Source organism: Aspergillus oryzae, chromosome 7 (genome assembly GCF_000184455.2).
Source record: "Aspergillus oryzae RIB40 DNA, chromosome 7".
Lineage (NCBI taxonomy): Eukaryota > Fungi > Ascomycota > Eurotiomycetes > Eurotiales > Aspergillaceae > Aspergillus > Aspergillus oryzae.
The window spans coordinates 836271-858592 of NC_036441.1; the positions used below are offsets into that span (position 1 = coordinate 836271).

Consider the following 22322-nt stretch of genomic DNA (forward strand, 5'->3'; position numbering starts at 1 on the left):
ACGAGACTATGGGATGGATGACACAGGTGGCAATCGCAGGTGGTATTCGCAATTCTAGAATCTGCCTCCAGACTTATCACTCGTACAAGACATTGGAGTATCGTATGATGCATATGATATCAGCACTTTGACTAATAAAGACCGGAGGTCGGTCCTTCAGTATAAGTATCGGAAAGGGTTATACTATTCTATATGCTTTAGGAAAGACTAATTAACCAAGCACATCAAAAGTTTAATCTGGACCCACGCCAGGGGTGGGGCCCCAACTGTATAGTAATCGCCGCTTAACCTTTGTGAGTGACTTGGCCATTTCCAAGCTACTTCATCAGATGATCCGAGAGAAGGACCCCACTTGTAGAGACAGCTGAACGGCAATGTCACGACTCCGGAACAACGATGGAGGAGATCAAATGCTACACGTGATTTAGTCAGTCACATTATACATGCTAGGCCACACTCACTTTAGAGCTTCTACAATATATGAGCAGCTCATTTACGTGCATAAAGGAAGGTGCAACCAGCGTCAAACCAAACACCTCTTAGTGATTTATGCAATGATCACTCTACCTGTGAACTTGGATTTTGGTGTTCTGCAGCCCTCGCCGCTCTCCGTGCCCTCATCCTGGCTCTAGTGGCTTCTAAAAGATCTCTTAAGTTGCTTTTCTCCGCCTGGCATCTGGCTTCCATGACCTCGTTTAATCTTTCAGAGTACTCATTTCTCTTCACCCGCCACTGTTCCCTTGGTATCTCTCGTATCATCCGGGGGGTCATACCGGTACAGTGAGGGAGATCCGGATCAGCTCCGTGTGCAAGAAGAAGGTCAGCAATTGACCGAAATTCTTGTAACTCTGCCTGCATCAATGCTGTCATTTGCTCCTTCGATATAATGAAGTTCACATCAACCCTCGGATCATCTAGGAAAATTTTCACAGCTTCGTCGCAGTTATTCCACACGGCATTTAAAAGTGGGGTATTATCACACCAAACTGCATTCGGATCGAGAAGATTGGGCTGCGGACCTTCCCACATCAATAGTCGCTCAAGGACTCTTAGTTGGGAGCCCTTAATGACAGATCCCAATGTCTGTGCGGAGAACTTCGCCACAGCGGAAGTGTTGGGCGGTATTCTTTGACGAAGCGATATACAAGGATCGGCACCCCGATCCAGGAGTTAAAGCGCGATTGACTCGTGGCGGAATCTAATTGCCACCAGAAGAGGGATATGGTCCGTATTTGTGGAGTAACCGTCCACCTTCAATCCCGGAGCATCAGCTAGCAGAACATCAACCACCGCAGAAAAACCTCTGACACACGCTAGAGAGAGTGCCGAACGCCCGCTCCTGTCCCTTCCCCCCTCCGTCTCATTCGGATTTGCCCCATGAGCCAGTAGAACCCGGACAACAGGAGCGTGCCCGAAGGAGGCGGCGATGAGAAGGGGGGTAAAGTTATTATGGATATTTCGGCTATCAACCTTGACATTGTAGCGACTCAGCAGGAACTCGCATATTTCTGCATGTCCTGCCTTTGCGGCATGCGAGAGAACCGTCTGGTTACTGGCGATCAGATCTGGATCTGCCCCTCCAAGTTCGATGGCTTTTGTGGCTGTCGAGAGACGTCCATAACGTGCAGCATAGACAAGAGCCGAGCTCTTCGATTGACCGACATTGTGCTGGTAAAGGTTGGGAGTGAAACATCTGTAAAAGAAGCGGTTGAGCTGGGTGAAAACGCTGATGTCCCGTTCCGTCTCGAATTCATTGATAATCGAAAGGAGTATTTCGTGTGGCAATTCATATATTGATACCATTATTGCGCTGGTTGTTCCAGTTCAAACCAAACGAACTATCATTTCGGTGGCTCTTTCACACCCGAATAGAATTTTATTTCCCTCGTCGATAACAATCATTCTTATCGGCATTAGTCTCTCCCCCCGCCAGAAAACGAGAGTACAGGCTAGGCTACGGCTAGGCTACAGCGCACTAAATCGAGGTTCCGGACAAGAGCGATTTCTTACCGAAACCATAGCATTTTACATCGCTCTACAGAGTACTGAGTACTCGATAATATATTGAGATTATTAGTTAAAATAGAGCTTCTAGCTAATTTGTGGACTCCACTATAGTACAAGTGGTAATAGCATAAATGGAGGGAATATCTAAGATTTCAGTAGTAGTAGTAATAGACTAATAGTAGTTGGGTTGGTGTATCTAAGCTTAGAGATCCCAGTGCCTAAAGTTAGTGGCAGTAATCCCTAAGTTTAGGGACCCCGGGCTACACTACCTAAAGATACAAGTTTTAAAGCGGTAAATATATTCGGAACTGAACTGTCCAATAATGTAATTATTTAGTGGAGCCTTCTAAACAGATTTTATCGGCTGGAATATAGTGCATTGGTGTTGGTAAAACTGGTGATAACTTACACGATTTACACAGTCCCCGCACTTTCTATGAGGTTTCGCCCCACCAGGTAAATTGTGGGCCAAGGAACTGTTGCATCTACAGGAGATTGGATTCCCTTCGATCCCGATGATTATCCCTGCTTCATGTTGGAACAACATTATGGAGAACGCTAATATTTCCCAGCATATGAGAATGTAAGAGTCAAGACTTTAGACTCTTGTACAGTATAATTGGCTAAGTGGTGACCATGCATACAGTCTATGGGCCCCACAATGACTGATTAGAAACCGGATCCCAGAGACACAAGCGACAAAGAGCGCTATGAGTGCAATGATCGCTTCGGTGGTTAAGGTCATTTTCTGGCAGACGGCAATGTGTCGATTGTTGGGGAGGGACATTCCCCATCTTATGTAGTAGGGGCAGTGGATACAGTAGCCTGCCGAGTTGTATCATGACTGTTTGGAACCATGTCAAGGATTTCTCTCATGGTTTGCTTTCTGTGAGATAAATTCTTAGTTGAGGGCAAAAGCGTGTGTTATTCCATTTCAACTGAACCTTGCGTGGCGACCGATGGTCAACGGAATGAAAGAATGCCTTGGGAAATAGACAGTGAATGGTTGTTCGTATAGATTATGCCAGCGGATGCATTGCATCGAGCCAATTACACTAGATTATTTTGATTCTGTAGTGGAGCTCATTCAATAGGAAGTTGTGAAGGGTCTGAGGTACTGAGCAAACAAGGTCCGTGATCATACTGCGTATACTGAGCCCCACCTCTCCACTTTCTTCTAAATGAGTGGTACAGAGGAGACGTCAGGGAAGATTATCGAAAATGCACTGAGGACAGCTCCTCAGTACCGTACTATTGTGATGTTTTCGTAGCACCCTTCTGGTAATATTATACTACTACTAGTGGCGAGTATTTGGGGTGATCAAACTATGGGCAAAGCGAGTCAAGTTCGCTTACACTACACATAACTTTGGGGCTTTCTTGCGTCGCATTTGATTCTACTTACTATTGTCGCATCTTTCCTATTATAACTCAATAGAAAGTAACTATTTATGAACTATCTGCGCAATACCATCCATAGCTGTTCTCATTAATCCCAAATGGGAAAATCCATCACCGTCCCGACTGTTGACTGAGCCATGCATTAATGCTCCCGCCTAGACAAGAGAAGTTTTAAATTAACCACACACAGTCAAGCTGTGTGCAGAACAGTAATACGATCTATTTCACTACTGTGCAAGCTACCATTGGACACTAAACCAGTGATGCCACAGTCATAGTGATAGACTGAAGCAACTCAAGGATTTCAACCAGTTTCCTTTTTTGGAAAATTATAAAAGCAGTAGATTTCTTCAGGATTGGACTAGTCGATATTTTGAATACTGAGACTATTATAAGTATTGAATGATATAGTGGAATCTAGGGAATAGATTTATTTGGCTGGTATATAGTTATCAGTAAGCTGCTGTTAGTAAACTGGGTGAGTATTTCGTCGTAATGTCATATCATTGCCTCGCTAAATTATATGCTGTACGGCTCGCCTTCTTATGGGTTAATTTAGGTATAAAAGGTTTCACCATGTTATGCGTATCGGTACTGTAGTGGAGATATACCACCATATAGGTTGCGCTCTGCCAGTTGAAGGGTTTAACTTATTAGATAGTACATTTGCGTCAGAGCAGTCCATAATCTTTTATATCATCTCTTGGAAGTTAAAGGTCAAGGTCGGCACCAAGCCTCAATGACTTTGCTTATATCTTTTCCTCAAGCATATAAAACACCTCCTCTCCCTCATCTCCAGTTCACTGCTAGTAGCTATGAAACATTTGCAACCATAACAAACAAACCCATATGTACCCATCGCACCCCCAAATTGCAGCATGGTTCCACGAATGTAACTCCCAGATCTCACACCGCAAGGGATACAAAAGCGATTGTTGTTCTCTGTACATGAATACAGAGATATCTTTCCCCTGCGGCCCTTCATCATAGCGTTGGAGACATACTCTGCAGATCGTATCTTGAGACACATGTAACAAGCGAAAAAGTCGAGTCCTGCTATCGGCTGCAAGGGGCCGTTGCATTGCCCTTGTGAGAAGAAAGGCCATTTCTCTATCTCGAGAAGATCTTTCATGGTGTATGATTTTCCATTTTCAAGGTTGTTTTGTGAATGTTGGTGGGCCTTTGTGATGGTGTAAAGCTGTCTGCATGTCCACTGCAATGCAATGATTGAGGGATAAGGTAGGTGGTTGAGTATGGATGTGATAAGTTCGTTTGGGAGGAGTAATATTTTAGAAATCATGTCTTTATCGTGTGAAACAGTGTATCTTTAGAAAGATACTCTGATAATAGTAATATCGGTATAAGGGACAGATCTTCTCGAGTTTGATGGCCGAGGTAAGGGCAGAGGGAGGATGAGGCGGGGTAGAGACGTTCTCAGACATGACATCAGTGTCGGAAAGCAATTCAATGTATGAGATCCGGGTGTTGATTTTGTATTCCAACTATTCTAAACCTATAGTTTTCCAAATTGCGCTCCAAGTGAGTACATGTATTGCCTAATCTCTTCTTGTATTTTTTTTTTCTGCCTTTCCACTCTAGATCTACCTGCGATAATAGAACAGCTGATATCAGATGTACTAGGTCTATTCTGAAAATAACTATGTCGCTTGTCTCTGGGGCTGAGATTGGATTGCTAGGAGCACATTGTTGGACCCCACGACCACACTGAGCAATGTATAAGCTGAAGCTGTTTTTTCTACGTACGCTATCCAGTGGTTTGATTTCTAAGTGGGGCAGATATTTAGTTTATAGATACTGCTGGCAAACTTGATTCTCTGGATTATAGGTACGCATTAAATCTGGCCGGACAACCTTATCTCGACGAATTTTTAATCTAATAAATGTGCAAAGGTTGACTACAAGCCATCCGGTTGCGCTCATGATCCTGTCAGGCACTAAGATTGGCCTTTGGCCCTACTAAGCTCTAAGTTTCTGGCCCATGTTGTTCGATGCCAGCCTGGAGATGCCAATGAATTTCCTAATTAAGTCTAGCGTCACTCTAAGTCCCACGACAAAACATCTTATCGTACATACTAGGACTAAAGGGAACTTGTTCAACGGTTGATTGAATAGAAATCTGACATCGCTGTTGAGCGCCTTTCCTTTCATAGCCGCCCTCCTGCGCCACTGTTCTTCTAGTTGACAAACGTATCCGATTAGCCCCGAAGCAGCAATGATGTCTAGCAACAAGGTGGACTCGCCGTGACGTTCTCTTTCTGAGGGCCCATAGACATATTCGAACAGCTACAAGCTAGCTGGCTCATTGCGGGGCCATGACTAAAGAACAATTCATCGGGACTCCGGGCTAAGCTTGATGTCTCTCTACTATTGGGTACTGCGTCTGTCATGCATGGGGGCCAAACCTAATGTATGATAAAAAGCTTCCGAAGTACTGGGTGTATAGCTAACAATTTCAAGATATTCTCACTGTTTCGTATAGAATTGCTAAGCAGCACCTTAGAGCGAACACGCAGAGCGTTGCATTAAATTCCTCAGTCACCTTGGTTGTCAGTTCCCCACTCATCATCATGTCCCTGCCTTCGTACGATGCACTGGTCGTTGGTGCTGGGTTTGGTGGAATCTATCAGCTATACTCCCTCCTCAAGCTCGGGTTGACCGTCAAGCTGGTCGAAAGGGCCGAAGGACCTGGAGGAACATGGTACTGGAACCGCTATCCAGGCGCGACAAGCGATACCCCCTCTCACCTCTATCGTTATTCCTGGGATAAGGAAGACCTCCAATCATACTCCTGGTCCCATAACTACCTGGAGAGAAAGGAGGTTCTCGCTTATCTGGAACATGTTGTGGAGCGCCACGACTTGCGCAGGCATATGCAGTTTCATACAGAGGTGGTCTCCGCGATATGGAACGACGACAGCTGCACATGGACTGTAGAATCTAGCCAGGGTTCTTTCATGTCTCGCTATCTCATCACGTCTCTCGGTATCATCACAGAGCCAAATTGGCCGAACATCCCTGGGCGTGATCAGTTCCAGGGCAGTCTATATCATACTGCTCGGTGGCCAGACCAGTATGACCTGAAAGGCAAGAGGGTCGGATTGATTGGGAATGGATCGTCCGGTGTGCAAGTAATCACTGCAATTGCCCAGGATGTCGAGTCTTTGGTCTGTTTCCAACGACATCCCCAGTACATCGTTCCTGCGGGCAAACGTGCCGTCTCGCAGGAGGAGCGCAATACGATTAACAAGGCTTATGACGAGATATGGCAGAAAGTGAAACAAGAGATCGGAGGGATGGGTGTTGAGGAGGCCAAGACGAGTGCGATGAGTGTCGTGGACGAAGAGCGCGAACGGATCTACCAAGCCGCCTGGGACGACGGAGGAGCCTTCCGATTCCTCCTAGGGACATTTAATGATCTAATTCTCAACGAAGCATCCAACCGAGCGGCATGCGATTTTCTGAAGAAGAAAATCGACCAGATTGTGCAGGATCCAGAGAAGCGCCGCAAATTAACCCCGAGCGAACTCTACGCGCGCAGACCAGTTTGTGCCGATGGCTACTACGAGCAATTCAATCGGGAGAACGTCGATGTCGTCGACATCGCGGAGAGTCCCATGCTCGAGTTTACTCGCGACGGGATCAAGTTGGCCGATGGAACCGTACATAAACTGGATGTCGTTATTTGCGCCACGGGTTTCAACGCATTTGATGGGGCTTACAGAAGAATCGATGTGGTCGGGCGCGAAGGGAAAACATTGAACGAATATTGGAAAGACGGACCAACCACAAATATGGCCGTTGCAACAGCAGGGTTTCCAAATCTTTTTATGATATTTGGGCCTCAGACTCCCCTGACCAATGGACCCCCGGCCATTGAAGCCCATGTTGAGTTCATTACTGGGGCCATATCGCGTGCGGAAAAGCATCGCAAGGAGCAGAGCACTTTGCCGACCCCGGCTAAGATAGTAATTGAATCCACAGAGGAAGGGGAAGCTGCGTGGGGTGGATTGTGCAATGCTATTAGCGACGCCGCCCTGTTTAGAACAGCCGCATCGTACTTTAACGGCGTGAATGTGGATGGTAAGCCACGGTCTGTGTATCTCTTCCTGGGCGGATTGAATATGTTTCTACAGAAGCTGAAGGAGTGCGAGGAGAGCGAATACCCTTCTTTTCATCCTTTTTAGATCTGTGAAGTCCTAAGGATGCCGCTTGGAATGAGCTGCTGCCCATGGGCCGACCAAAGCTTCACAATCTCTTACGACGCTGTTTTCACGGCACAGATTGCCTGGGCTTGTCAGGATGTAAAGTTATGCGAAAGTAATACGTACCCACTTGTCATGTAACATGTTAGGTGATTGAATTGCAAATGGAGTGACCCGTTTCAGCGCCAAGCTCGGTTAACCTGCCCACTAAGTGGAGAGATTGATCTTATCAATCGCTGTTTTCTCACCCCACCAGGGCCTCTTTATCAATCAATGGCAGAACTTTCGAGTCTAACGGAGTGGAATTAGGCAGCCACTTATCTCAAATTCACCATGCCTCCTGCGCAGAAGAACATGTCGGCTTAAAGCGGCTATATTAGGCTGTATATGTTAGTAAACTCGCTGGCGAATTATGACATTCAAATCAGTATTGGGTAAAAGGAACTGCGCGAAGCCTTATTTTAATCATTTGGACTTCCTCTTGTAACTACTCTGTACAGGCTGTTTGACTCGGGGTTCTTGAAACTGGTGGAACTTGCCAGTTCTGGCCCCAGTGGGGAAACTATAGTACCGACTAATATCCATGGAACCTAAGACATGCGTCGCTCCGCACAATGAACCCTTTTCCACAATAGCTCTTGAGGTCGTTCCACAAGCTGTCTGGAAATATTGATGAAAAATGTCCTCATTCATGGCCCGTGGAGGGACCAGCTTTGAACCATCTCGGTGGAGTGAGTACTTTCAAAAATCAGGTCCCTCTGAGGCCGACTCCAACATGTCTCGCAACCGGTCTCTCAATGTTTCACCTTGAGAATTTCAATCTTATCTCGACCCACTTCTACTTATCTATTCCAGGTTCAAGGCAGCCCTTTTCATTGTCGGGAAGACTGCCGAGAATGGCTAAGAGGCCGATCCCTGAATTGACCGTAACGCTCCTAGATTACCAGACTATATCGATCAGGTATCGTCGGATGGAGAGAAGACCATTTCAATGCAGAGATATGTGGAAGCGGAGTAGTAGCTTGAGTCAATCGATTCTCAAGTGCAGGAGTAACTCTGCAAAGGGTTTCTCGGCACGAGAGACACACGGGCCCTGCGCATACACAATCTGTTGCACCAGATCCATCTGCAAAGCTTGTACGGAAAGCTTGTTGGGACTTGTTTTGCGGCTTAGTTGTAATAATCCCTAGTGTTAAATGTCTCTGGTGGATTCATTTAAATGTCCTGACCTTGAATCATTAGTCGATCTAGACCTAAGACCCACCGCTCTACGCCAGAAGGAGCATCGACCAGAAGGCGAATTTCATCACTTACTGGTTTCTTTCAAAATGCAATAACGCGGGAAAAATTCCAAAGTCCAGAGTGGGGAGACCACGGAACGGAGACTATCAGGTGGCCATGTGTTGGAGTTATAAGCGCCCCATGTGCCAATGTTAACCTCTTGATCGATCATGATATTTGTAGTTTGTGTGAGTATCTTTGATCGCTTCTATCCAGATGACCACCCACAAGGATTCCCCCTCTATTGGGGTCAATGAGGATCCGATACTCCCTGCGGTGACCACCAAGAACCAGGACCAACAGGACGGTGTTCGAGTCGCTGAGGCAGTGACTGCCTCCTGGTCCAAGAAATCCCTCATCGTAACATATGCCTCGTGAGTATCTTTCGTGTCTTCATTTTTTTTTTTTCATATCTCCTGCTGAGTAATTACAGCATGTGGATGCTGTACTTTGTCAATGGCCTGAACAACAATCTAACCTCCAACCTCTCGGCATATATCACAAGTGATTTCTCGGAACACTCGCTGCTCACAGTCATCAGCGTTGTGACAAGTGTAATGGGTGCCGCATGTGTGATGCCAATTGCAAAAGTTCTGAATCTGTGGGACCGTACTCTGGGGATCTCCATCATGGTCTTGATCGCCATCATGGGTCTTATTATGATGGCTGGTTGTAACAACATCACAACTTATTGTGCCGCGCAGGTAAATCCTCCAGCCCGAATTTTCCACTCTGGATCTCCGCATGTCGAGATACTCATCATATGAAGGCATTCTATACGGTCGGCTTTACCGGCACAATTTTCTGCGTGGATGTGATCACTTCGGATACTTCGTCACTTCGCAACCGTGGTATCGCATATGCCTTCACCTCGTCGCCTTATATTATTACTGCTTTTGCCGGATCACCCCTGTCCAACCAATTCCATGAGACCAACTGGCGATGGGCTTACGGAACTATCTGCATCATTCTTCCAATTGTTGCTTCTCCCTTGATCATCACATGGGAGTTGGCCAAGCGAAAGGCAGACAAGGAGGGTCGGTTGCAGTATAAGCCGCGTAGCACCAGGACATGGTGGCAGAGTGTGTGGTATTATATCATCGAGTTTGACAGTAAGGCACTTTTTTACCTTTGTCTCGCCTGTATTGGATAACCCAGACTAACATGCTTTAACTATTTCACAGTCATCGGTATTTTCTTCATGATCGGCGGGTTGATCCTCTTCCTCACCTCTTTCAACATCGCCGGGAATACCAAAGGAGAGTGGAAATCGGCTAAGATAATTGCTATGATGGTAGTCGGGTTTTGTGTCCTTGCCGCATTCGTTGCCTATGAGCGCTGGGGAGCACCGAAACCATTTATTCGTTTCGCGTTACTCTCGAATCGAACTGTGATCGGTGCTTGTCTGTTGGATATCACATACCAAGTCTCCTACTACTGCTGGGCCAGCTACTTTACCTCTTTCCTACAGGTGGTCTTCAACACAAGCCTCACCCAGGCTGGTTACATCAGTGCGATCTTCGACTTGATGGACCCCGTCTGGCTTATTGGCTGTGGATACCTCATCCGAGTCACTGGTAGGTTCAAGTGGCTGCTCATGCTTGCCGTTCCACTCTACCTTCTGGCCAGTGGTCTGATGATCTATTTCCGCGCCCCCGGTCACAGTGTCGGGTACATGTGCATGTGCCAGATCTTTCTGGCTGTCGGTGGTGGTACCATGATCCTGATTGAACAGATTGCCGTCCTGGCAGCTGCCAAACATGAAGACTATGCCTCCATGTTGGCGCTGCTCAGTGTGTTTGGCAATGTGGGCGGTGCTGTGGGCAATAGCGTATCTGGCGCCATTTGGACCAACACGCTCCCGAAGAAGTTGCGCGAGCTGTTGCCGGCGGAAACAAAGGATCAATGGGCGGATATTTACGAGTCACTGGATGTTCAGCTTAGCTATCCCGTGGGCTCGCCTACTCGCACCGCCATTCAAAACGCGTACGCGTTCAGCCAACGGAATATGATGATTGCTGGAACCGCTGTGATGGGTCTGTCCATTGGCTGGGTTCTGATGATGAGAAACATCAAGGTGAAGGGCAACAAGAATGTAACACAGGTTCTATTTTAGGCTTGGATGCCAGGGATTGACCCGCGCGGCGGTATTCCCCGAATCCATGGTGGCACGTTTACATTCGGCGGTCTGTGAGAGAAAGCTCCTCTAACACAACAACGGAAGAATGAGTAGTATATCTACTCTGTGGGGCTTGACTTCGTGCGTGAGGCCCAGATTTTCGTATGTTCGTCGTGGTTGCAACTCTGCACTTCCTGTCCCAGCCACCCTGTACGCTCGTGATCATTGTCAGTTGTGACATAAAAAGGTTCCAAACGCGGAAGAAATGGAGAAGCACGAAGAGAAAGAAAAAAAGACTGAGGTCCTGGGCCTAAGCGAGATACAGGAATACTTTAAAAGTTCCCCACTATTTTTGTGCGCATACAAAGCAATGCCCCTGCCGATATGTAGCCCATTGGATATTATTTGAAAATCTATGCCTCATGTATGTTAGCATAATCAGGGTGAGAATTGAAGTTCGACGGTGCGATCGACGATCCCGAAATCAGGCTAACCAGATTTGGTTAGGTTTGCGAGCCCATAGTTTGACAAGCTTCGGCTCATCAATCTGTCCGGAGCAGACAAACATGAAATATCTCGGCGCTGGTTTGGCCCATTTCATAATCACAATACAAGTGGACCATTCGACGTATTCCATGATACCAAGATGGACTCCATAACCAATGGCCGAGGCAGTGTCCTTCTAGAAGAACCCAATATTCGATATTTGCATTTATAAAGTGTGAAGCTTAGCTCTGACCGTCTAAATTCATCGAACTTGGTTTTTACGCAAAAATGTCAGACTCAAGCTCAATTCCAACTCCTGCACTCCCTTCTTACAGCCAAGTGGCTTGCATTGGGGCAGGCGCAAGTGCGATTGCTTTAGGTGCATCACTGAAAAGATGGTACGGTTTAGAAGATATTCGCTTTTTTGAGCGGCAGACAGACTACGGTGGAACGTGGCATATCAACACCTATCCAGGTAAGTCCGGGTGATATGGTTCAACGTACCATGCTTCATCCGGAACTCACACTCTTTTCAGGCTGCGCATGCGATGTTCCCAGTGCTCTCTACAGCTTTTCATTTGCTCCCAACGCACAGTGGTCCAAATTGATGCCTTCGCAACAAGAAATCAAATCTTACCAGGACGGTGTTGTAGCAACATATGACTTGAAACAGAGGATGACGTTCCGCACGGAGGTCAAACGCTGCGTATGGCGGGATGATGCGTCTCGATGGGTTCTGTTTCTCCTCAATGTCGAAACTGGAGAAGAATCAACACATGAGTGTCAGGTACTGTTTTCTGCTACCGGTCACTTTGCTGAACCTCGGCCCTGTGAAATACCTGGAGCTTCATCTTTCCAAGGCAACATTATCCATTCCGCCCGATGGGATCATAGTGTCAGTTTAGAGGGCAAAAGAGTTGTAGTCGTCGGGAACGGATGTGAGTGGGACGGATCTGTTTCTGTTATGGTTGCCAGCTAACATTTGGCTCTCTCTAGGTACCGCAGCGCAGATTGTACCTGCCATTGTCAAACGGACCAAACATTTGACACAGATAATTCGGTCCCAACACTGGATCTTCCCAGCAACTAACTTCACCTACCCGAAGATCCTGAAATGGATTTTTGAGTACATCCCTCTTGCATTAAAACTTCATCGACTGCATATTTTCCTTCTTGCGGAGAACGGCTTCCGGATGTTTCCAATGACAGATAGGGCTGCACGGCTGAGACAGAAGCGCAGAATAGAGGTTGAGAAGTACATGAAAGAAACAGCGCCGGCAAAATATCATGATATTCTGATTCCAGACTTTGAGATAGGATGCAAGGTGCGTGTAGATTGCATGAAATATGGGAACCAAAACGGATAGATACTCATGTCACTAGCGACGGATTTTCGATGACGGATATCTCAAATCGCTCCACAGTGAAAACCTTTCTCTCACAACAGCCAAGATCCTCGAGATTGTTCCTGAGGGTGTGAGAACTTCTGATGGAATTGTTGCTGCCGATGTCATTGTTTTAGCAACCGGGTTCAAAACGAATCAATTTACGCCCTTCATGGAAATTGTGGGGCGTAATGGGAGCCTGGATGACCACTGGAAGAGATACGATGGACCTGAGGCTTACAACTGCTCTGCAATGAGTGGATTTCCGAACTTCTTCTTGTTATTTGGGCCCAACGCCGGGACTGGTCATACCTCGGCGTTGATGGCTGCAGAAAAGTAAGTTATGAAGAAAGAATCCAGTGTTATCACCAAGCTAACTTCCTAAAGCTCTGTCAATTACGCGCTTCGTGTACTGAAACCGGTCTTTGAAAAGGGGGCGGACTCCGTTGAGCTCACACAGGTAGCGGAGGACGAATATTCTCAAAGAGTTCAAGAGGCATTACGAAACCGAGTGTGGAATGCTGGCTGCCAATCGGTAAATTTATTGCAAGTTTTAAATCCTTTGAAGACATGAAGTACTAATCAGAGATATAGTGGTATCAGAATGATAAAAACTGGAACGCCATGGCTTATCCTTGGTCCCAGGCCTATTTCTGGTACCGGAGCCTATTCCCAATTAACTCACATTGGAATGTTCGGGTACGATAATCATGGCACTATTTATCCGTTGATAGGAAGAGGCTAATTTAAATCCCAGACACGGAACCCCAAAAAGTTTCGGATTGGCAAGTACTGGACGATATTACCCATCATTCTTAGTTTGAGTTTCCTCGCATCCCGCACTGGAAATACTTTGGCTATTGGTCCTACGATACTCGACTTTGGCAAGAATATGCTGTCCTCCGTACGACATGCTACAATTTCTGGTTTTAAGGAGAGTTTGATCCGTGGAGCTAAGGGCTTATTTTAGAAGTCGAATTCACCATGTCTCTGAGCGTCCTCAATAGAAAGAGGAAGCAAAGAATTAAGCTGATTGATCCTGGGATTTATTTATTATTTGTTACTTTAGCTGTTTTAGAACATTTACTTAGAATTTCATGTTGAACACTTGTATTCAGCCAACATACTCTGAAATAGGATAATACTGAGCTACGAAGCAGCAATAGAAGGGTGCATGTTACTGGGTCAGAGACCTTAGAGATACCACAACTATGTTGGATATACTGAATAAGATAATGTCTACCAGTAGATATTTAATTTCTGTTATCGTTACCTCCTCCGAACGTTCTTATTCCAGAGAGATATGACCCAAACGGAGGTGCCACCTTCAATGGAAGTTATACTTCATCAGCCGTGGGAAGCCAGGTCGCAAACACCGCTTTGCAAGGCGTGCTGAATACCCTTGCGAGGATACCGGTAATCATAGGTTTGGAAGCGTTATCCTGTTCCCATGGTAGATTCCTAGAAGAAAGGCCTCTTGAGCTAATATGCTAGCAAAATACGTGATATGACTAGCGCAGTCTTTCCATTGGTTTTGACTTTAGAACGGAGGAATTTTACCAGGCCTACTACAATACTAATCAGCCTCGGCTGGACTGATTTATTTTTCCGAGGCATATGTTCGGCATATGGACAGAATGACGAAGAGCAAGATATACCTCCAACCATTTATTTCTATATCAAACGGCCTTCGGTGCAACCGCAACTCCGCCCCACCCGGTGGGTTAGTTCCACTCAATAATCGCAGAAGTTTATTTAGCACACAAAATGATTCGCTGCTGGAATTACATTATTGGAATATCTCTCTGAACAGTGGACTAGGTATACAGCAATGATGCTTCGGCAGTAACCGAAGGGCCTTTATAGAGTACATCCGGACATCGGTCAGGCACCGAGCCTTTCTGAAAATTATTTTAACCGTGATTCATCTAAGTACCTGAGCAAGATGAATCCCATTTTCTATTTGAAAGTATATGTTATACGCCTTCTAACTCGCCTATTCGCCTGGCTTGACCGACGAGGCGGCCCATTGCGACCACCTGGCCCAAATTTGACAGTAAACATCCCGTCAATACTTTCCGAGTCTAAGGGTTCATTCGATGTGTTCTTCTATTTTCCACCAGGATATGACCGCAACGATCCCAAGGGAAACGGGTTTCCAGTCGTTCTCAACTTTCACGGCGGTGGTTATTGCGTCGGACATGCTCGCGACGACGAACGTTTCATTGCCGAGTTGACCTCTCGCGGTGCCGTTGTTGCAAGTGTCAATTACCGTCGAGCACCCGAGAGTCCATATCCAGTCGCGATCGAAGATTCCTTAGACGCATTGCTTTACATCTGGCGCAATGCAGCCTCTTTAAATATTGACAAGCATCGAACCGTTCTCGCTGGTTCAAGTGTTGGTGGCCACCTCGCCTTCACTTCCCTTCTCATGCTCTGGAAGCGGATGAAAGATAAACGCCTCCAAATTGATCCTTCAAATCTGGGAACCGTCAAAGGAATAATGGCTTTTTATCCAGTCATGGATATGACTAAGAGCCGTGCTGAGCGTGCTCAATCCAACCCGGCATTCTTGGCACTGAAAAAGAAGCCGGCATCCTCTAAAAAGTTCATCGGATCTGTTTTCGACGAGGCTTTCTTCTGGAAACTGAAAGAAAAGCCAGACAAAGGCTTCATGTACCTCTCTCCCGGGCTTGCGCCTGAGGATTCGCTGAAAGAGGCTTTGCCTCCTATCATATCGTTCAAACTTGCGGGTCTTGACTATCTCTTGAGCGAGGAGAAAGAAGCAGTTCGTCGCCTGGGATTGTTGGGGAAGAAAGTTGACTGTGAAGTTGTGGAAGGGGTTTCCCATTATTGGGACCATATGGCAAGAACACCGGAGATGAAGGAACTGAGGGATAAATGCTTGGGAAAGGCTGCGGAGGAGATAGAGCAAATGTGGCAGAGCTGAAGTGATGCAGGGATTGGACCTACATTAATACCAAGCAACCATACAGTTTGATACCTTTGTTCGAAGAATAATACTGCTAAGAATTCAATTCTATAGCCATACGCCAATACTAGCCAGTTGAAGATCTCTCAACAGGGATTTCGACCATTCACCTTCAATGGTTCCCTTAGTACCAGTCCATACGATGTAGGCTATTTAGGGCTTTACTTAATAGGGGAAATATGAATAGGCGGAGCTGACAGACTAGCTAGATACGATACTGCAATTTACTTTGCCTCCTTCCTACAGTTGATCTATGATGCAAGAGGACGTCTCTGTTTTCTACGTACTAGATCCTCAATAGGACTTGGAACCTCAAATACCAGACAGAGTATAAAATAATAGAATAGATGGTAGTAATATGCTTCTTTTAAGAATACAGTTGGTATATCCATCTTCGCGACTAAAAACAGGTAGATAAATTAAGATCCACATATAACCTGTAGTCAGTAGCAAAAATTAAGCCTTTGAGGGAAAAGCACAACCTTCAGCTAAACTTGATTAAATTAGTCTCTGTTTAGGATCGCGGCCGCTAAATTGTGGAGCAGCGGGGTATTATTCTTCACAACACCATTGCATCTTCAGCCCCAGAGGATCATTAGACACCTCATCCGTGTTGCGTACTCCTTACTATGGCGCACTAATTCTTCTAGACCAACATTGTCTGCGTGTTTTTCCGTTTCCACTTTTTGGCAATCAATCTATTCAAGGAAATACTCCCCTTTAGCGATGTTCTCTTGAAACTTCACCCCACCATTCCTCAAAATGAGCAGCATCCCTCCCGACCCCAAGACTCCGGCCGAGTGGCTCAAGTATGTACATAGCGAGGTAATCACATTCATCCCATCGAAGCAGGAACAAAAGATCATCCAGGTACGTATGATCCATTCCTACTTCAAGCCATGCAATTAACCAACCCCAGAACAGTATCAACGAGCGAGACATCTATCTAGATGAATCAAAGATTATAAATCCACCATCCCAGCTATGGTATGCATATACAGATATCTTTGCATTTACAAAGCCAGAGATTACCATCTCTCCAGAAGCATATGCTTCAATGCAGATTATTACAAGGGTTCTCACCGCGGACACACCCATCAACCTGAAAATCGTCCCTGATACGATATGCTGGATTTATATCTACGCTTCTATCCTCGATCAGCCAATCTCAGTGTCTGTGGACGGTCAGGAGCCTCTGCTCCTAGAGCTAGGTCCGGGGACGGGAAACGTGGGGGTGAAACTGATCGTCTTCCCAGATAAGATTGATCTGGAGTATCTAGAATGTTACATGCGAGCAGTTGATGAGGAGTTACACGCGAGTCTCAATACGCAGTTGTGCATTGCTCGAGCGCTGCAATGGAATGATACCGCCATTGCCTCTTCCCTCTGCTCGTATGTTGTTTCAGTGACTACCGATATAGAGCTGAGTTTCTATTCCCAGATAAATGCTCAGGCAGTGGCACTGGGGCAGCAGCTGGCAGCTAAGCGATGATGGGGCCGGATATAAGTTGTGCTTCTGTACTGAACACCATTTACTCAGTGGACGATTAAATTGAGAAATCCCGACTTGGACTTCACGAACCTGTCTGGGCCAACCCAAGCCACTAGGGAAAAGGCCTCTAAGCCAGTTACTCAATCTATCATCTTCTCTCTTCTTCATTTACCTCCTCGTCACATTTTCCCTCCCCCTTAACCCTCTTCCTTCCCTCCTCCTTCAACTTCTCATCATCCGCCCGATTCAAGGTCACCTGGGGCATCAGCCAAAAGGCCAAAACGAAAGCAACAGCAGCCAATGCTGCACCAATAAGGAATATAATCCGGAACCCCTTCTGGTAAGCCGGAATCAACAGAGATCGGGCACGTTCTGCTTCTGCCTGTGGTAGCTTGGAGAGGTAATTCTGAGGGCTCGATAGAAAAGAGCGGGTTTCAGACTGTGTGAGGCCCAGTGAGGAGATAGAGCTTGTGATTAGATTGTTTCTATTTGTAACGCAACGGTTAGTTTGAGTTCAATCCGTTATTTTAGTCGTGCCGGTACGTACATGATGGTTCCGGCGATGGCGAGGCCGAGCGTGCCACCAAGGTTCCTTACGAAACTGGGTTTGTTAGTCTGTTTTGTCCTTCGGTGATTGAGTTAACCGAGATGTGGGATTGTGGTAAACGTACTTTCGAAATGAGGTGACAACTGCCATATCCTTCCGTTCTACTCCTGCTTGGACGGCGATCAGGGCGCTGGGACAGCTCAGTATCAGGCTACTCTGATGCATATAATTCTTATGCGGAACTTACGGCTGCAGTGTATTCCCCACACCAACACCAGTCAAGAGTCCATAACCAATTTGTTTTCCCAGACCGGATGATTCATCTAGAGTGGAGAATAAACCAAGTCCAACGGCCCAGATCATCCAGCCGAAGAGAATACACTCCCTATAACGGCCCACCCAGTGAACAACAAGGCCTGAGACGGTACTACTGACAGCTAATATCTTGATTAGTGAAAGATGCCTAGATAAGGGGGTATGAAATAGACATACTCTGCATCAATGTTACAGGTAAAAGCATCGCACCAGCTTTCACCGTGGAATACCCAAAGACCAGCTGATAAAAGGTTGGGATATAATAAACCTGGACAAGAAAGTTCCACCCGTTTATAAACATAGTCAGGCACGCACCATTCACAATCCGAGATTTGAATATATGCATCGGCACGAGCGGATATGTAGCCCCTTTCCACTGCCAGATCACGAACCCAACGGCCACAGCAAAACCCACCACAATCGTGGCAATGACATGGGCCGAAGCCCAAGGGTATTCACCTCCACCCCATGTCAGACCTAACAGAAGAACTGCAGTACTGCCTAAGGCGAGGAATGCACCGATAAAGTCAATTGCCTTGAGCTTCATCTTCCAGTCCCCTGTTACCTTCCGCAGAGGCATGAAGAACAGCACGCACAGGGTTGTTATCGCCGTGAGTGGGAGATTCAGGCGAAAGATCCATCTCCATGAATCCTCGTTGATGGAGGACAAGGCACCGCCAATGACGGGCCCAATTCCATTGGCGATTGCTACTACTGCGCCCAAGATGCCCTGGTATTTGCCCCTTTCACGTAGCGGGACGACGTCGCTGACGATCATCTGAGCCACAGTCATCAACCCACCACCACCTACACCGGTAAAAGCACGAAAGACTATAAGCTGCGTGGCCGTCTGCGAAAGCGATGCTGCCAGTGACCCGATGAAGAAGATGCCGAGTCCGACAAAAAGGACAAGCTTACGAGACCATATGTCAGAAAGGCGGCCGTATATGAGCTGGAAACAGGTCGAGGTGCTACTTGTCATTAGTACATCGCAAGGTTACCCATAACAGTCCTTACTACTCACACAAAATATCCTCCAGATATCCAAGAAGCTTTATCACTGGCGTGCAAGGCATTTCCAATGATTGACAAACTCGAGGCCAGAGTGGTCTGGTCCATCAATGCTATGAGATCGACTGTCGAGCATGCTAAGAATATCTAATAGTATTGTCAGCTAAAGATAGCTGTTAGTGTAACTATTAGTACACATACCGTAATGATTGTGCTTTTCGGGACATAATTCGTCTGTTCATTGAAGACATGTGGTATCTTCGACTCCCCGTCGGTCTCTACAACAGCTGTCCCCGAGGAGTCTGACGAGCTTGGAGACTTTTCCGAATTGAGTACTGCTTCTGACATAGTGCTCAGAAGTGTTTCAAAGCTATCGGGCGGCAGTAGAGAGGTATAGTGATGAGAACCGGCGGATGCCTTTAAACGACGAAGACTACGACAATCCTATATCGGAGCCACATTCTGGGCATTTCTAAGCGAGCGGATCCTCAGATGGAGATTGTGAATATTAATTTGCAGAAAAATGAAGTAGTCCATGATTGTAAAAATGACGAATCATCAATTCCAGCTCCCTTGACGGAACTGAGAAGCGCAAAGGGGAAACCTTCCCGTTAGTTGGTTAGGGCTAAGGAAATGATCAGCGTGATTGTTCCGCAACTTGCTCAAATGGACTCATCAAGGTACTCACACAGGCCTGTTGCCAAGAAAACAACAAGTCCAGAACCTGTTAGAGAACTTGCAGATTGTGAGGACCTGCGTGCTTTTTGTATGTTTATCGATCCCCGGTCAGGGACCTTGCGAGTTACTTTTGCCCGTGGATCGGTCTTCACAAGCCTCGAGCTTATGGATTGGCAGGGATGGGCATCCAAATGGGTGGTAATGAAAAGATTTAGGAAGGCATTGAGTTTATGGCCATGTAGATCTTGTCTTGTCCTCGCACCCTGGGGGAAGGAATTCTCCGCCACATGTACGAATCGCATACTATTTCCTACACGATGTATGTACTGCTATCCTGTATCGGCTTATGTATTATCCAACCATTATCCACGTTTCAAGACAAGCGGATACGATCTTCATTGTCGGGAACCGCGTTTCTAGGTCAGCCACTTCCCTAAAAGGAGAATTATGTTCTTAGAATGAGTGCAATAACGCCATGCGGGTGGGTCATAGCCTTTGACACTGCAGCAGTCTAGCTTGTCAAAGTCAGATGTAAGAGATTTCATCAAAGGAGGGGTTAATGCACTCTGCAGGGGTATAACTTAGGGGTTGTCCCTCCTTGCGTTCCTTTTGTATTATAGGTCTACTTGTAGACGTGTCTCTCATTCTTGGTACCATCCACTCAAGTCAGAAAGATGGCCAATCTCAATGAACGCAATGTATACTTCGGGCGAGATTCGCTCAAGAAGTACTTTGATCCAGACTGCCAGCCTCCTCTACCTCTAGTTGAACTTCCAGAACATCTGAATCCTTATCATCAGGATGGTGTACGAGTCTATGCCAAGATGATGACGATGCACCCAGCAAACAACGTCAAGGCAATGCCAGGTACATACACACCATATATGAAATACTCAAGAATGATCAGCTAATAATGTAGCAATGAACATGCTTGAGAAGAGTGTGACGCCCGGTAAAACAAATACTATCATCGAGTACAGTTCCGGATCCACGGTGATCTCAATGTCTATGATCGCCAGAGTCATGCATGGCATTCAAGACACGCGTGCATTCTTGAGCAATAAGACAAGCGAGGCCAAGCTCCAGCTAATGCAGTTCTTTGGGCTTAATATCACTCTTTTTGGTGGTCCCTCCCAACCTGAACCGTATGACGAGCGAGGGGGTATCCAAAGTGCCCGGAGGATGGCACTGGATTCAGACAGTGTCCTCAACCCGAACCAATACGAGAACGACAATAACTGGCAATCACACATTCGCTGGACGGGACCCCAGATCTACAAACAACTCCCTGAAATAAATGTTCTTTGTGCGGGTATGGGGACATCTGGAACAATGACTGGATTGGGTACATACTTCAAGGAAGCGAAGCCATCGGTACTCCGTCTGGGAGTGTGCACAGCCCCTGGCGATCGTGTTCCGGGCCCAAGGTCGTTCGCCTTGATGAAACCCGTGGAGTTCCCCTGGAAAGCAGCCGTAGATGTTATTGAGGAAGTAAATTCGTCGGACTCGTTTTCATTGTCACTAGACCTGTGCCGCGAAGGTATTGTCTGTGGCCCTTCATCTGGCTTCAACCTGCAAGGCCTCTTTCAGATGTTGGAAAAGCGCAAGGCAGCTGGTACCTTGTCCGAAATTGCAGGACCTGATGGTTCCATTCATTGTGTCTTCCTATGCTGTGACCTACCTTATCAATACATTGGAGAGTATTTCCAGAAGTTGGGAGCTGACAAATTCCACCCTATCCAGAATGAAGTAAGTTCTGGCCCATTGACTCTCATTGCCTCATTTACTAACGCACCGCCAGAGACTTACCAAAGTTGATCTATATCGATACGACGAAAGCTGGGAGCGAAGTCCAGTAGTCCTTTTCACTCATTTTTACAATACCCCCAACGTTTTGTCGGAATGTCTCCTAAGTGACATCAAGCTGAGGCCCCTGTGCTGTGTTCTAGACCTGAGAACAACGGCGGACTTCGCCTCATGGCATCTTCCTGGCTCGGTCAATATTCCCTTGCGGAGTCTCGACTCACACACTGTGAAGCCGTTCTCGGACCCCGGTGTACTAGAGGCACAGTGGTCAGAGTTAGAAGCAATGTTCAAGGATCCGAGCGTGATCACCAAGTTGGATTCCCACCATGTGTTAGTGATTTGCTACAATGGAGACACAGCGCGAGTGGCCACTAGCGTGCTGCGAGCCAAGGGCATCGAGGCTGACAGCCTTCGGGGAGGATACCAAGCTCTGAAAGACCACGGGTTATGGGGTAGCAGTGGAGTTGAGTCGGTGGAGAAAAACACATATCCAACAACAACCACGACAGAACTGTCCGTATCGACTAATTAACCGTATGGCGCTAAGCTGAACTGGGCATTGATTGATATGGGCGGACA

At 46.6% G+C, this 22322-nt stretch overlaps 7 protein-coding genes across 7 annotated transcripts; 6 read left to right on the forward strand and 1 right to left on the reverse strand.

Moving 5' to 3' along the window:
* Window positions 1-5996: 5996 nt before the first annotated feature.
* Window positions 5997-7734, forward strand: AO090011000330 (flavin-containing monooxygenase; the record flags this gene model as incomplete). The annotated part of the gene is made up of 2 exons (XM_023232896.1): window positions 5997-7519; window positions 7710-7734. The coding sequence occupies 2 exons, from the start codon at window positions 5997-5999 to the stop codon at window positions 7732-7734; spliced, it is 1548 nt and encodes a 515-aa protein (XP_023093458.1).
* Window positions 7735-9128: 1394 nt separating this feature from the next.
* Window positions 9129-11028, forward strand: AO090011000331 (uncharacterized protein; the record flags this gene model as incomplete). The annotated part of the gene is made up of 4 exons (XM_001825928.1): window positions 9129-9286; window positions 9346-9616; window positions 9682-10024; window positions 10097-11028. 4 exons carry the CDS (start codon window positions 9129-9131, stop codon window positions 11026-11028), a joined length of 1704 nt encoding a protein of 567 aa, XP_001825980.1.
* A 777-nt stretch (window positions 11029-11805) lies between these two features.
* Window positions 11806-13872, forward strand: AO090011000332 (flavin-containing monooxygenase; the record flags this gene model as incomplete). The annotated part of the gene is made up of 7 exons (XM_001825929.1): window positions 11806-11992; window positions 12054-12455; window positions 12514-12842; window positions 12901-13238; window positions 13290-13437; window positions 13497-13601; window positions 13660-13872. The coding sequence occupies 7 exons, from the start codon at window positions 11806-11808 to the stop codon at window positions 13870-13872; spliced, it is 1722 nt and encodes a 573-aa protein (XP_001825981.1).
* Window positions 13873-14847: 975 nt separating this feature from the next.
* Window positions 14848-15852, forward strand: AO090011000333 (uncharacterized protein; the record flags this gene model as incomplete). The annotated part of the gene is made up of 1 exon (XM_001825930.1): window positions 14848-15852. The coding sequence occupies one exon, from the start codon at window positions 14848-14850 to the stop codon at window positions 15850-15852; it is 1005 nt and encodes a 334-aa protein (XP_001825982.1).
* An 804-nt stretch (window positions 15853-16656) lies between these two features.
* Window positions 16657-17379, forward strand: AO090011000334 (uncharacterized protein; the record flags this gene model as incomplete). The annotated part of the gene is made up of 3 exons (XM_023232897.1): window positions 16657-16703; window positions 16969-17286; window positions 17376-17379. 3 exons carry the CDS (start codon window positions 16657-16659, stop codon window positions 17377-17379), a joined length of 369 nt encoding a protein of 122 aa, XP_023093459.1.
* A 155-nt stretch (window positions 17380-17534) lies between these two features.
* On the reverse strand, window positions 17535-19607 carry AO090011000335 (putative MFS drug transporter; the record flags this gene model as incomplete). The annotated part of the gene is made up of 7 exons (XM_023232898.1): window positions 17535-17871; window positions 17934-17978; window positions 18031-18144; window positions 18181-18370; window positions 18426-19219; window positions 19273-19406; window positions 19461-19607. 7 exons carry the CDS (start codon window positions 19605-19607, stop codon window positions 17535-17537), a joined length of 1761 nt encoding a protein of 586 aa, XP_023093460.1.
* Window positions 19608-20611: 1004 nt separating this feature from the next.
* AO090011000336 (putative cysteine synthase B) lies at window positions 20612-22275 on the forward strand (the record flags this gene model as incomplete). Its single annotated transcript, XM_001825933.3, has 3 exons — window positions 20612-20804; window positions 20857-21686; window positions 21739-22275. The coding sequence occupies 3 exons, from the start codon at window positions 20612-20614 to the stop codon at window positions 22273-22275; spliced, it is 1560 nt and encodes a 519-aa protein (XP_001825985.1).
* Window positions 22276-22322: the final 47 nt, after the last annotated feature.